We start from the raw sequence: 12,500 nt of genomic DNA on the forward strand, positions 1-12,500 counted from the left end.
GAACCTGCTCTCACATCCTACATAAACATGCTCTCACATCCTGACTAAACCTGCTCTCGCATCCTAAATAAACCTGCTCTCGCATCCTAAATAAATATGCGTGTACATCCTAAATAAACCTGCTCTCCCATCCTAAATAAATAGGCTTGCACATCCTAAATAAACCTGCTCTCCCATCCTAAATACACCTGCAATCACATCCTAAATAAACCAGCACCTATATCCTAAATAAACCTGCTCTCACATCCTAAATAAACATGCACTCACATCCTAAAGGAACATGCTCTCACATCCTAACGAGGCCTGCTCTCACATCCTGACGAGACCTGCTCTCACATCCCGACGAGGCCTGCTCTCACATCCTGACGAGACCTGCTCTCACATCCTGACGAGACCTGCTCTCATATCCTGACGAGACCTGCTCTCACATCCTGACGAGACCTGCTCTCACATCCTGAAGAGACCTGCTCTCACATCCTGACGAGACCTGCTCTCACATCTTGACTGAACATAGTCTCACATCCTTCTCTATCATCCTACATTATCCTGCTCTCACACCCGTAACCTCCTCTCAAATCATGACTAAACTTCTCTCACATCCTACATAAATGTCTCTCAAAACCAAAATCTGCTCTCACATTCTACATAAAGCTGCTCTTACATCATGGCATAAACTGATATCACATCCGGACTAAACCTGCACATGTTCGAAATAAACTATCTAAACTAAACTAAACTAAAACCTGCTCTCACATCATGACTAAACCTTCTCTCGCATCCTGACTAAGCCTGCTCTTAAATCATGACTAAACCTGCTCTCACATCCTGACTAGGCCTGCTCTCACATCCTGACTAAGCCTGCTCTCACATAAGCCTGCTCTCACATCCTGACTAAGCCTGATCTCACATCCTGACTAAGCCTGCTCTCACATCCTGCCTTCTTTGGGCTTCGCTACAGGAACACCTCCCTATGTCCAAAGTCTCCCCACTGGGCCGTTCTCACATCCTCGGCATCAGGCTCCTGTTTTCAAAGTGACCTCAATATGAACACAGCTCACCTCCCGTTGGTTCGCCGGCATTCTCTCAATGTTACCATGGTGACGCAGAGTTTTACTGCGAGGAGGGAGCTTCCGAGAGGAGAGAGGGGAGAGAATGTACGCCGAGGTCCAGAGAGAGCTCTGCCTCCCTCCTCCTTCCTCCTCTCTTCCCATCACTCCTTCTTCCTCCTCCTTCCTCCGCTCTCCTCCCCCAACCCCCCCCCCCCTTCTCCCTCCTAATTCATCCTCCTCCCTCCCCATAACTCCTCCTCCCTCCTGTTCCCTCCTCCTATCTCATCATCCCTCCTTCTCCTCCTTCTCCCTCCTCTTCCATCCTCAACACTCTTCTGCCCCCCCCCCCCCCCCCCCCCCCATCCTTTATTAAAGGGAGATATTGAGTAGTCCTGTGGGAGGTCTATATCGACGGCCCCTGTGTTAGAGGACAGGTGACCCTGTGGTTGAAGCTGAAGCTCCCTAAACAGTTATAAATTAGAGTGTCACATGGCGTTGTGTCAACAAATCAGTGCAGGAGGAGCGATAGGGGGCTCATTGTCATTCACTCCCTGGCTCCCTGCGTTGGAGCGCTACCGGGTCCGCCACACTTAGACAACAACACACACACCTGCGACAATACTCTGTCTCTCTCCCTCTGCTGTCACTCTCCTCCCTCTAAAAGTGTCTGTGTCTCTTTCGATCTCTGTCTCTCTGTCAATCTTTCTGTCTATCAATCTCTCTCTCTCTCTCTCTCTCTCTCTCTCTCTCTCTCTCTCTCTCTCTCTCTCTCTCTCTCTCTCTCTCTCTCTCTCTCTCTCTCTCTCTCTCTCCATCCATCTCTCTCTATCCATCTCTCTCTGTATCAATGTCTGTCCCCCTACTTCTCTTACTGTTTCTCTCTATGTATCTATGTGTCTCTATATGTCTATATCAATCTCTCTCTCTGTCCTTGCAAGTAATGCCTGTGATCTCCTTATTAGGTAAATAGAACATCTAGCCTTTATTTTCTATATTTTCTGTATATAATTTCATATATATATATAGTATGTATGATGATGAGACAGCTGTCTGTTATGTCATCAATTCACTACAGCTGCGTCTCAAGGATTCCCTCAAATGTACATCTCACGTGTAGTTTTATTTTTGTGTGTGTGTGTGTGCGCCCGTGTGTTTCTGTGTGTTTTCATGTGTGTGGGTGTGCCTGCATGTGAATGTGTTTGTGTGCGTCCATGTTTGTGTTTGTGTGTGTGTGCCTGTGTGTGTGTGTGTGTGTGTGTGTGTGTGTGTGTGTGTGTGTGTGTGTGTGTGTGTGTGTGTGTGTGTGTGTGTGTGTGTGTGTGTGTGTGTGTGTGTGTGTTCCAGAGGTCCTGACCGCCCCCCAGCGTGGCTCCGTCCTGCCGCCCCAGGAGCTGATGACCAGACTATGCTTGCTGCTGGGAGACCCCGCCCACCCAGCGACCATGGAGGATCTCAGGGAGAGCATGGTAGGTCACGTGATGTCCTCTCTGTGTTGTAGAACTCCAAGCCACTCGCGTATTATACCATGAGGTTGCACTCCTATGAGCACAGCCATACCTGTATCATTCTGGATCAAGGCGACCCTTGACCCCTTCTCTCAATCAGCCCACAGCTGGATTCAACAGAGTTAGTATTTTGACAATATTTGACTGTAGGCAAAATAAGGGTAGATAAACACATTATTATAATGTTCAGTTACAGGTCATATATAAGCCTTAATGAGGAGCTAATCATTAACAAAACTTATGTTTTCCCGCTTTAACTTGATGAGGAGGTAATCGTAAACAAAACAAGGGCTGTTAAAGGTCCCCTTTTTTACCGCCAGGTCTGCTGTTGTTTAGCCATTAGAAGCCATGTCGAAATCGACCCTCGAGTCTAGTGAGTTCCAAGTTGCAGTGTCCGCCGTATGATGGATGGATCAGCCTCCCAGTAGGCGCAGTCCGCTGGATAGGCTGGTAGACTGAGCATCAGTCATAGCAGCCAAGCATCTAAAAATGTATATTCATGTTTTGTAAATGAAACTTTCATCATTAACTAAAGGCCTATTAATTAATGTTTTGTTAATAATTACTGAATCCTTCACAAAAAGCTTAAAAATTACTTGAAGACTGAACGGAATAGCGTCAGATCAATATTTTTTGTACGTTTCTCTGTTGTTCCTTCAAGCTGTCAATGTGTCTCCAGTGTGCACAAAAGCATAGCTTGAGTGAATGATTAAAACTACAAGTCACATGTAATTTTAGTGGCAATTCATACTATTGCTAGGCTAGTGCTATGTATCTCTCTGGAAGGTAGAAACAGTGCTAGGCTAGGTGTCTCTCTACCTCTATCTCTGTAGATATAAACAGTGCTATAGGCAAGGTGTTTCCCTCTCGCCATCTCTGTGGCTATAAACATTAAACAGCACTAGGCTAGGTGTTTCTTTGTCTCTGTATATGCAACGCTAGGTTGGTTTCCCTATCTCTTTGGGTAGAACCAGAGCAAGGCAAGGTGTTTCTCTATCTCTGAAGATATAAACAGAGCCATGCTAGGTGTTCCTCCACCTCTATCTCTTTAGATATAAACAGAGCTAGGCTTGGTATTTCTCCATCTCTGTAGAAAGAGATATTGCTAGGCTAGGTTTTTCGCTATATTGTAGGTATAAAGAGCACTAGGCTAGGTGTTTCTCTATTTGCAGGTCTTAACAGGGCAAAGCTAGGTGTTTCTCTATATCGGTAGGCATGAACAGCAGCAGGCTGGGTGTCTTTCAGTCTCTGTAGGTATGAGCAGCACCGGGCTAGGTGTTTCTCTCTCTTTGCCTCTCCGTTGCTCGGCCTTGGCCCACTTTCTCAGCCTGATTGTAGCAGCTGAGCTCCACATAGGGCTCACCCTATCACGCAGTGCTCAGAGCAGAAAGTGGGCTCGCAGCAGAGATAGCCGAGGAGAGCTCAGGGACCTGCTCGCCTTGTCTGCCTCCTGTATCCCTGCGACTTAGATACTGTATACACATGGATAGATACCCATCTGTGTTACATACTGTCTACATAAGGATAGATACCCATCTGTGTTACATACTGTATACACATGGATAGATACCCATCTGTGTTACATACTGTATACATAGGGATAGATACCCATCTGTGTTACATACTGTATACATAAGGATAGATACCCATCTATTTTACATACTGTATACATAGGGATAGATACCCATCTGTGTTACATACTGTATACATAAGGCTAGTTACACACCTGTGTCGCATAGCCTACTGGTATACATGGATACATCAGTGAAGTTGTCCATAACTATTTATATTGGTAGAGGTTTTTAACGTTGGTTAACGTTTTTGCGGAGAATCTAATAGTGACTGTTCTTAGACCGACAGATATGTAGGTATGTCAGTCTCTGCTGAATTATACTTTAACCAGCCCTCCAGAAGAAGATCTGATGTGTGTGATCTCTGTAATGCGCCGGGGGCGGGGTGGAGGAGATGGGCGTTGGGCTACAGCCTGAACCTCTCATGTGCTTTTCCTTCAGCTAGAATCGGAGACATTTCCATTTCCATTGCTCCGGGCAGTGCGGTGGAGAATAGAGATAAAAGACAATCGGCTAACCAGCGTTGGATGAGGCCATGCTAGCGAGCAGCACCAGAGTATCTGGGGTCTCTTGGTCTCGGCAGGACCAGAGAATCTGGGGTCTCTTGATCTCAGCAGGACCAGAGTATTTGGGGTCTATTGGTCCCATCAGGACCAGATTATGTGGGGTCTCTTGGTCACATCAGGACCAGAGTATCTTGGATCTCTTGGTTCCAGCAGGACCAGAGAATCTGGGGTCTCTTGATCTCAGCAGGACCAGAGTATCTGGGGTCTCTTGGTCCCATCAGGACCAGAGTATCTGGCCTTCTGTCCACCCCACTTCACACCGGTGCGCTAGTGGAAAAAGGGTTCAAACCAAGCTCTGTGGAACAGCTCTGGTCCTATTCTGCCCTCGTGGATAGGTTCTGGTCCCCTGTGATCTCGTTACTCAAAGTGATGGACAACAGAAATCCCTGATTGACTTCTAATTATGTTGTTAAGGGTTTCCACGGTGGGCATTTAGCAACAGCAAATGATGTTCTACTAAATCCATTGAGATTTTCCCTAGTTTCAGTCTATCGATTTCCTTCGAACTGATTTACTAGGTGGAGTCTGTTTTGCCCTCAGGCTAGGTAGCCAGGCTGGTGTCCAATGACCGTACATCACATTACAGCAAAGGAACAACACAGTCGAGCTGTGCTGTTCCAGACTTTGAGGGAGAAATACCCCTACAATAGCCTATTTTGAGATGTGTATTAATATACTGTTGGATTGTGTGTGAATGATGTCTGTTACTTTTAATGTTTTATTTTTTATATATATAATCATTTAGAAATCACAGAGGGATGTAAACAGCTACCGCATATCTAGTCAGGGAAATTTCATAAAGTGTATGTTGGAACTTGGAGTGTGTGTGGATGATGGCTGTTTTTTTTAATATGTATAATAATTTACAAATCAAAGAGGGATTTACACAGCTACCGAATATCTAGTCAGGAAAATCTGGTAAAACCAAAAGCTGGTTTTATCAGCCTCACCTGGCCCTTGTCAGACTGATTATACTCTGGGGCTGTTGAGGCTGCACACATGTTGCACATTGAGCAATCTATGTGCACAGGTTAAACCAGCCATCAACGCCCACACTCAGGGATAGATCTCCTGCATTGCAACATGGAGCACCAGACAATGTATCATCCTTTTCAAAACGTACAATCAACCGGCTTCCACATCACCATCCAACATCCTTTGTCTAGAGGAGCCCAGGAAAAGTCCCTTTTGTTGGATTTCTCCAGGCAAAGAAGGCAGAAAGTGTGTGCTGTGATGGCTGATTTAACCTGTGCAAATGAATTGCTTGATGTGCAACAGGTGTGCAGCTTCATCCAGCCCTAGGCACCAGTCAGTCTAACTCGGGCCAGGTCAGGCTGTTTAAACCAGCCATCATCCACAATTACAATCAATGACTGTAATGTAAACATCAATGAATGATGTGAATGTAAACATAAATAACTAATGCATACGTTAACATACATTGATAAATGTCAATATATATACTGATGTCAATTTCAATATATAGGACTCTTGTAAATTGAATCACACATTCATTCATTTGAATGTAAATATAAATGACTAATGCAAGTGTCATCATAAAGCTATTAATCTAAATATGATGTGAATGTGAATTTAAATGTGTGTGTGTGTGTGTGTGTGTGTGTGTGTGTGTGTGTGTGTGTGTGTGTGTGTGTGTGTGTGTGTGTGTGTGTGTGTGTGTGTGTGTGTGTGTGTGTGTGTGTGTGTTGCAGTGCCAGGAAGCCAGTCCCAGCTCCACCCTGACCTGTAGCTCCGCCTCCCCGCGATCGGACAGCCCCACCTCCTCCTCCTCCAACAACATGATACCCACTACCGGGGCGCCCCCCTCACCGGGTCCCCATTCTGGCCCTCCGGCACCCAGCGCCCCCTTTGGGCCCAGGAGTGTCTCGGGGGCCCCTCACCCCGGGCCGGCCCCCAGCCCGGGGCTCTGTCCTGGGGGCAGCCCCTGGCCCGGCCGGAGCCCCACCTCCACCCTGGAGAGCAAGGACAGCGGCATCATAGGTACGAGAGGGGGGGTCCCAACGCTGGGTCTTATCATAGTAACAACAACACATTTCATTTGGAGGCACCTTTCTCGTCCCTCAAAGACAGAACAGAGAATAAGGACAGAGAAAATAATAACAACAGTATTAGGCGTAGCAATTGGCATCAGATGGAATAGACAGTTTTGAACAGATGTGTTCTGAGTTGTGATTTGGAAATGGGGGAATGAATGGGTCTTCAACCTCATTCACATTTACATTTAGGGCATTCAGCAGATGCTTTTATCCAAAGCGACTTGCAATAAGTACATTTGCCAGATGAAGTTGAAACAATATATATCACTGTTGGTACAGTAAGGACGTTCAGAGTACCAAGTGCAAAGCATTAACCAGTAAGTACGTACATTAAGTGCCAGGACGAACAACAGACATTAAGTACGAGTGGGTGGGACGAGCTGGTTATGCAGAGCCAGGTCAAGTATTTCAATTTCATTATTACAGAGAATAATGTATTTATAAGACTCTGTATCATCCAGACATGACACTGTTTAGGTTATTTGTGCCCCTAAAAAGTACACGACAGTGGAGTTGAAGCAGAGAGAGAATGACGTAAAGCATAGTACCACCATTGTAGTCTCCCAGGTGTTTCTGAGTCCCATAGTGTTTGTGGGGTCTTGCAGGGTTTGTGGGGTCTTGCAGGGTTTGTGGGGTCTTGCAGGGTTTGTGGGGTCTTGCAGGGTGTGTGGGGTCTTGCAGGGTGTCTGGGGTCTTGCAGGGTGTGTGGGGTCTTGCAGGGTGTCTGGGGTCTTGCAGGGTTTGTGGGGTCTTGCAGGGTGTGCGGGGTCTTGCAGGGTGTGTGGGGTCTTGTGGTGTTTCTGGGTCCCTGTATGGTGGATCCTTGTCACGCCAGCCGTGTCCGTCCACCATCTCTCCATTACTTCTGGCCACCTCAGCCTTAAGCCCTGGCCTTCTGTCAGAACTAGGACACTAGTCCTGTCTTTGTTACTTGTGTGTCTGATCCTGCTAAAATAGGACACGTTTCCTCCCTAAATAGAGATGTATTTATAGAAAAATACAAAGGGCCAGGGACCACATACAGTATCATACAACCATTTCAAACATCCCATAAAAATGTATGGAGATTAAATATCTTAGATAGCCTAACCCTCGCCCTCCTTTACTTAGGCCTGTTAACTTGACTTTGCTATTTTCTCTGACTCTAACTACCTCCACCCTCACCCCCACCACCAACCTCACCATTACAACCACCATCACCCTTAAACCACCACCATCACCCTTACACCACCCTAACCACCACACACCATCCCCACCCTATCCACGACAACCGCCCTATCCGCCACTACCACCTCCACCACCACCACCACCCTAACCCCCACAACTACCACCACCACCACCATCAACCTTCCCACTGCCACCATCACCACCACCCTAACCCCCCCCTACCCCTACCACCACCCTCACATTCTCCACCACCACCACTATCCCCCTTACCACTGACGCCTTCACCACCTGCACCACCTTCACCACCTCCACCCCCTGCCTCAGCCACCATCACCAGCTCGTCGGAGAACGAGGAGCGGGGCTCCAGTGTGGAGCTAGCCCGAGAGGAGGGCAGCGCTGCCGCCCCGGACCCCCCGCCCCCGCCCGGCTCGCTACGGAACAATCTGGCGCTCCTCAAAGACCAGGCGGAGACAGGACCAGACATCACAGCGCCCAGGACTCCACCCCCGCCCAAGAGGCCCCTCCCACAACGCAATGCCCACACCACCTCCTCCTTGGTGCTGCCGCGCCCCAACTCAGTAGCAGGTAGAGGGCTTTATCTTCTCTCCTATCTCTAACCTACCGTATCTCTCCTATCTCTAACCTACCGTATCTCTCCTATCTCTAACCTACCGTATCTCTCCTATCTCTAACCTACCGTATCTCTCCTATCTCTAACCTACCGTATCTCTCCTATCTCTAACCTACCGTATCTTTCCTATCTCTAACCTACCGTATCTCTCCTATCTCTAACCTACCGTATCTCTCCTATCTCTAACCTACCGTATCTCTCCTATCTCTAACCTACCGTATCTCTCCTATCTCTAACCTACCGTATCTCTTCTATCTCTAACCTACCGTTTCTCTCCTATCTCTAACCTACCGTATCTTTCCTATCTCTAACCTACCGTATCTCTTCTATCTCTAACCTACCGTATCTCTCCTATCTCTAACCTACCGTATCTCTCCTATCTCTAACCTACCGTATCTCTTCTATCTCTAACCTACCGTATCTCTCCTATCTCTAACCTACCGTATCTCTCCTATGTCTAACCTACCGTATCTCTCCTATCTCTAACCTACCGTATCTCTTCTATCTCTAACCTACCGTTTCTCTCCTATCTCTAACCTACCGTGTCTCTCCTATCTCTAACCTACCGTATCTCTCCTATCTCTAACCTACCGTATCTCTCTTTATCGTCTCACCTATCTCCAACCTACCGTATCTCTGTCTTTTCACCTATCTCTGACCTACCGTATCTCTCTCCTTTCTCTAACCTGCCGTATCTCTCTTTATCGTCTCACCTATCTCTAATCTACCATATCTCCCTTTATCTTCTCTCCTGTCTCTAGCCTACCGTATCTCTCTCCTATCTCTAAACTACCGTATCTCTCATTATTTTCTCTCCTATATCTAACCTACCGTATCTCTCTTTATCTTCTCTCCTATCTCTAAACTCCTGTAACTCTCTTTCCTATCTCTAACTTACCCGATCTGTCTTTATCTTTTCCCCTATCTGTAACCTACCGTATCTCTTTATCTTCTCTGCCATCTCTAACCTACCGTATCTCTTTTCCTCACTTTCTCTTACCTACTTTATCTCTCTTTATTGTCTCTACTATCTCTTACCTATCTTATCTCTCTTTATTTTCTCTCCTATGTCTAACCTACCAAATCTCTCGTTATCTTCCCTTTTAGAGTCTTAGAATGTCTTTGAATTATTTATTACATAAAATGTTCCTTTCATGTCTTTATTGTTATCTATTTGCGTCTATGTTAAACATCAAGAGTGTGCAATTTGACATATTATGAAACTCATGATTCCCAATGTGACACGAATCAAAACAAACAGCTATATCTGCCTATGTCTTTTTAATGATGTGTTTAAATGTAGAGCACTCTGAAAAGCCTTGTGTTTGAAGGGTGCTAAATAAATAAAGTAGCCTCAGCTAACACTAGCGGCAACGGCAGCAGCAGCAGGGCCAGCGTGGTGTGAGTGTGGTCGCGGAGGAGGAGGCGTTGCCGGGGTAACGCAGATGGGAACTCCACCCTTCCATGTGTCCGGCGTTCCTCTCCGTCCACTGGATGAAAAGGCTACGTCACGACTCACGGGCAGGACTCGTGGTCGTGCTCCTCCACCACTCTCTTCCTCTCTACCTGAGAAGACTGAGTGATCCTGTCTATAGACAGGCAAGGCAGAGCTGGGAGGGACAAAGCCTGGAGGAACACCTGGATATAATAACCCATCTCTCTCTCTTGAATCCACTTCAATTATTTCTTTCACAGTAGATCATATCTATTGCTCTCAATTCAATCTCTTACAGAGTATCGTTGATTACATTGCATATCCAAATTAAATCTATTATATCTACTTCAGTCGAATATAATATGAGTTTGGAATCTAGTGGTGAACTGAGAGGGGGAGGAGAGAGAGGGACTGTATTTGTGAAGTCAATGAATCACAAGCGTCATTAATGGGCTCTTCTGTGTGATCTGCGATACTGCTCTGCGTCTTCCAGACGTCATTTCCACAGTTCATTCAATCTGTTCTGATTCGATATAAGACAGGCCCGTGCTACTACCCACCGGGGTGTGGTATGCTGGTCTTCTGGCTAACTGGTCTTCTGCCAGAGGATTAATAATCCATCTGGAGAGGATTTCCCCTGTCAGGAGAAGGGGCGGTAGCACACAGCGTCAGGGAGTTAGTTAGTTAGTTAGTTAGTTAGTTAGTTAGTTAGTTAGTTAGTTAGTGGTTGTTTTTGGTCTCTGGGTAAGGTTGAATGCGTTTAACAATGTTATTCACTGTTCTGTTGTCAAAAGGAATTCCGATGAGTGTCACTTGAGTGCCTTCTAATTGGTTCCCGCTCTCATTCTGCCAATAGGATAAGTTTGACTGCTCATTAACACAGCGTCGTCCCCTTTAGATCAATAATACCCCAGTTATTGATCATTAATTGAAACGGTGCCATCAATTAGTGATTCCTCTCCAGCGATGCCCAACATCTCCTTCTGTTAGCCGTCGTCATGGTGACGGCAGCAGCGTATCCCAACACTGCGTTGCGAACCATCTTGTCCTCGTACTTGATCCACAGCTCTGAGTCTCACTCTCTGCTCCTCTGTCTCTCTTCTCCTCCCTCCCCTCCGTGTCTCCCCCAAAGCGACCAGCTCCACCAGACTGGAGGATCTTGGGTATTTGGACGCACGGCGAGACGCAGGTCATCGCGGTTCTGTGAGGAAACACAAGTCGGTGCGGTCACACCACGACTCCAGAGGTAATGATCAGAATAACAACTAGAAAATGCATTTCCGGCAGAAAATGCAGTGAGTGCTGTAGTGCAAATTTAGGTCAGAAATATTTTATCTTAAAGCCACATAGTTTAAGACGTAAAGAAATGTTAAACGGCTTTAATCAAGTGAAGGGATTTGAACAGAGACTAAATGGAGCAAACAATGTAAACATGCATACCATTTAAAACGTTGGAATACAATGGAGATAACATTTGAGACTTTAAGCGTCAGGCTTTGTACACGTACCAGACCGCTGCTCTGGGGTCAGAGGTCAGAGGTCGTACAGGTACCAGACCACCCCCCTGGGGTCAGAGGTCAGAGGTCAGCGAGCGTACACGTACCAGACGATGTACACTTATGTACCAACTGAACTGACCGGCCAAAATCTGCAAATATATCCTATTTCTCTCCCTCCATATTTGTCTTCTCAACAAAACTCTTTGTTTTTTCTCTCTCACTCTCCTATTGTGCACTCTGTTCTCTTACTCTCTCTCTCTGTCTCTCTCTCTCTTTGCTTACGTGTCGCTTACACCAACTAACACAATACTTCTCTCTCCCTCCGTCTCTTTCTCTCTCTCATTCCCTCTTTCTCTCTCCCTCTCCCTCTCTCTCTCCTCTATGTATATCTCTCCATCTGTCCTCTCTACTCTGTCTTTCTATGTCTCTCGCCCAGGGAGGTTGGCGCCCTTAAAGCAGACTGACATCATGCTGAAGCCGCTCCTGTTTGAAGTGCCCGGCGTTACCGCGGAGACGCCCTTCGTGGGCCGTGATTGGCTGTTTGTCCGCCTGGAGGAGGTCCTGAAAGAGTGCAGCGTCTACGAGGGCCGGGGGGGCCGTCATCGTCGGGAACGCCGGCTCTGGGAAGACGGCCATCATCTGGCGTCTGGTCATCCTCAGCTGTCATGGCGGACGTGTACCACAAGGGGGCACCATGCCAGCCAGCCCCAGCTCCTCCCCCAGGGGTAAGAACCAGACTTTCCTTAACTTTAGTTTGATCTTTAATCCACTGCGACGAACAATAACAGCTTTCAAACCACGAGGATACGACCCAGATAGTTCTGAAGGAGAAGAAGAAGAAAAATAATCATGGAAGTATAGTATCAAATAGGCAAACCGCCTGAAGTGCTCCAAGATAGAAACAAGGGATTAAGTATTTTCATCTATTCTTTAAATGGGCCAAGATGCAGTCTGAACAGATGAGTTTTCAGCCCGCGGCTGGCAGATGACGGTTAGGGTTTCAGCTGTGGTGATGTCAGT

General features: G+C 46.8%; 1 protein-coding gene across 1 annotated transcript in view; it reads left to right on the forward strand.

Annotated features, from left to right (window-relative positions):
- The window catches only part of LOC115558217 (protein TANC1-like), a 34,467-nt gene that overhangs the window by 1,483 nt on the left and 20,484 nt on the right, over positions 1–12,500 (forward strand). The window contains 6 exon segments of the mRNA XM_030376118.1: positions 2,394–2,515; positions 6,404–6,692; positions 8,240–8,500; positions 11,114–11,227; positions 11,917–12,044; positions 12,046–12,205. Of these exon segments, the coding sequence (XP_030231978.1) occupies positions 2,444–2,515; positions 6,404–6,692; positions 8,240–8,500; positions 11,114–11,227; positions 11,917–12,044; positions 12,046–12,205 (1,024 nt within the window). The 5' untranslated portion in view covers positions 2,394–2,443.

This window comes from Gadus morhua, chromosome 14 (assembly GCF_902167405.1).
Source record: "Gadus morhua chromosome 14, gadMor3.0, whole genome shotgun sequence".
Lineage (NCBI taxonomy): Eukaryota > Metazoa > Chordata > Actinopteri > Gadiformes > Gadidae > Gadus > Gadus morhua.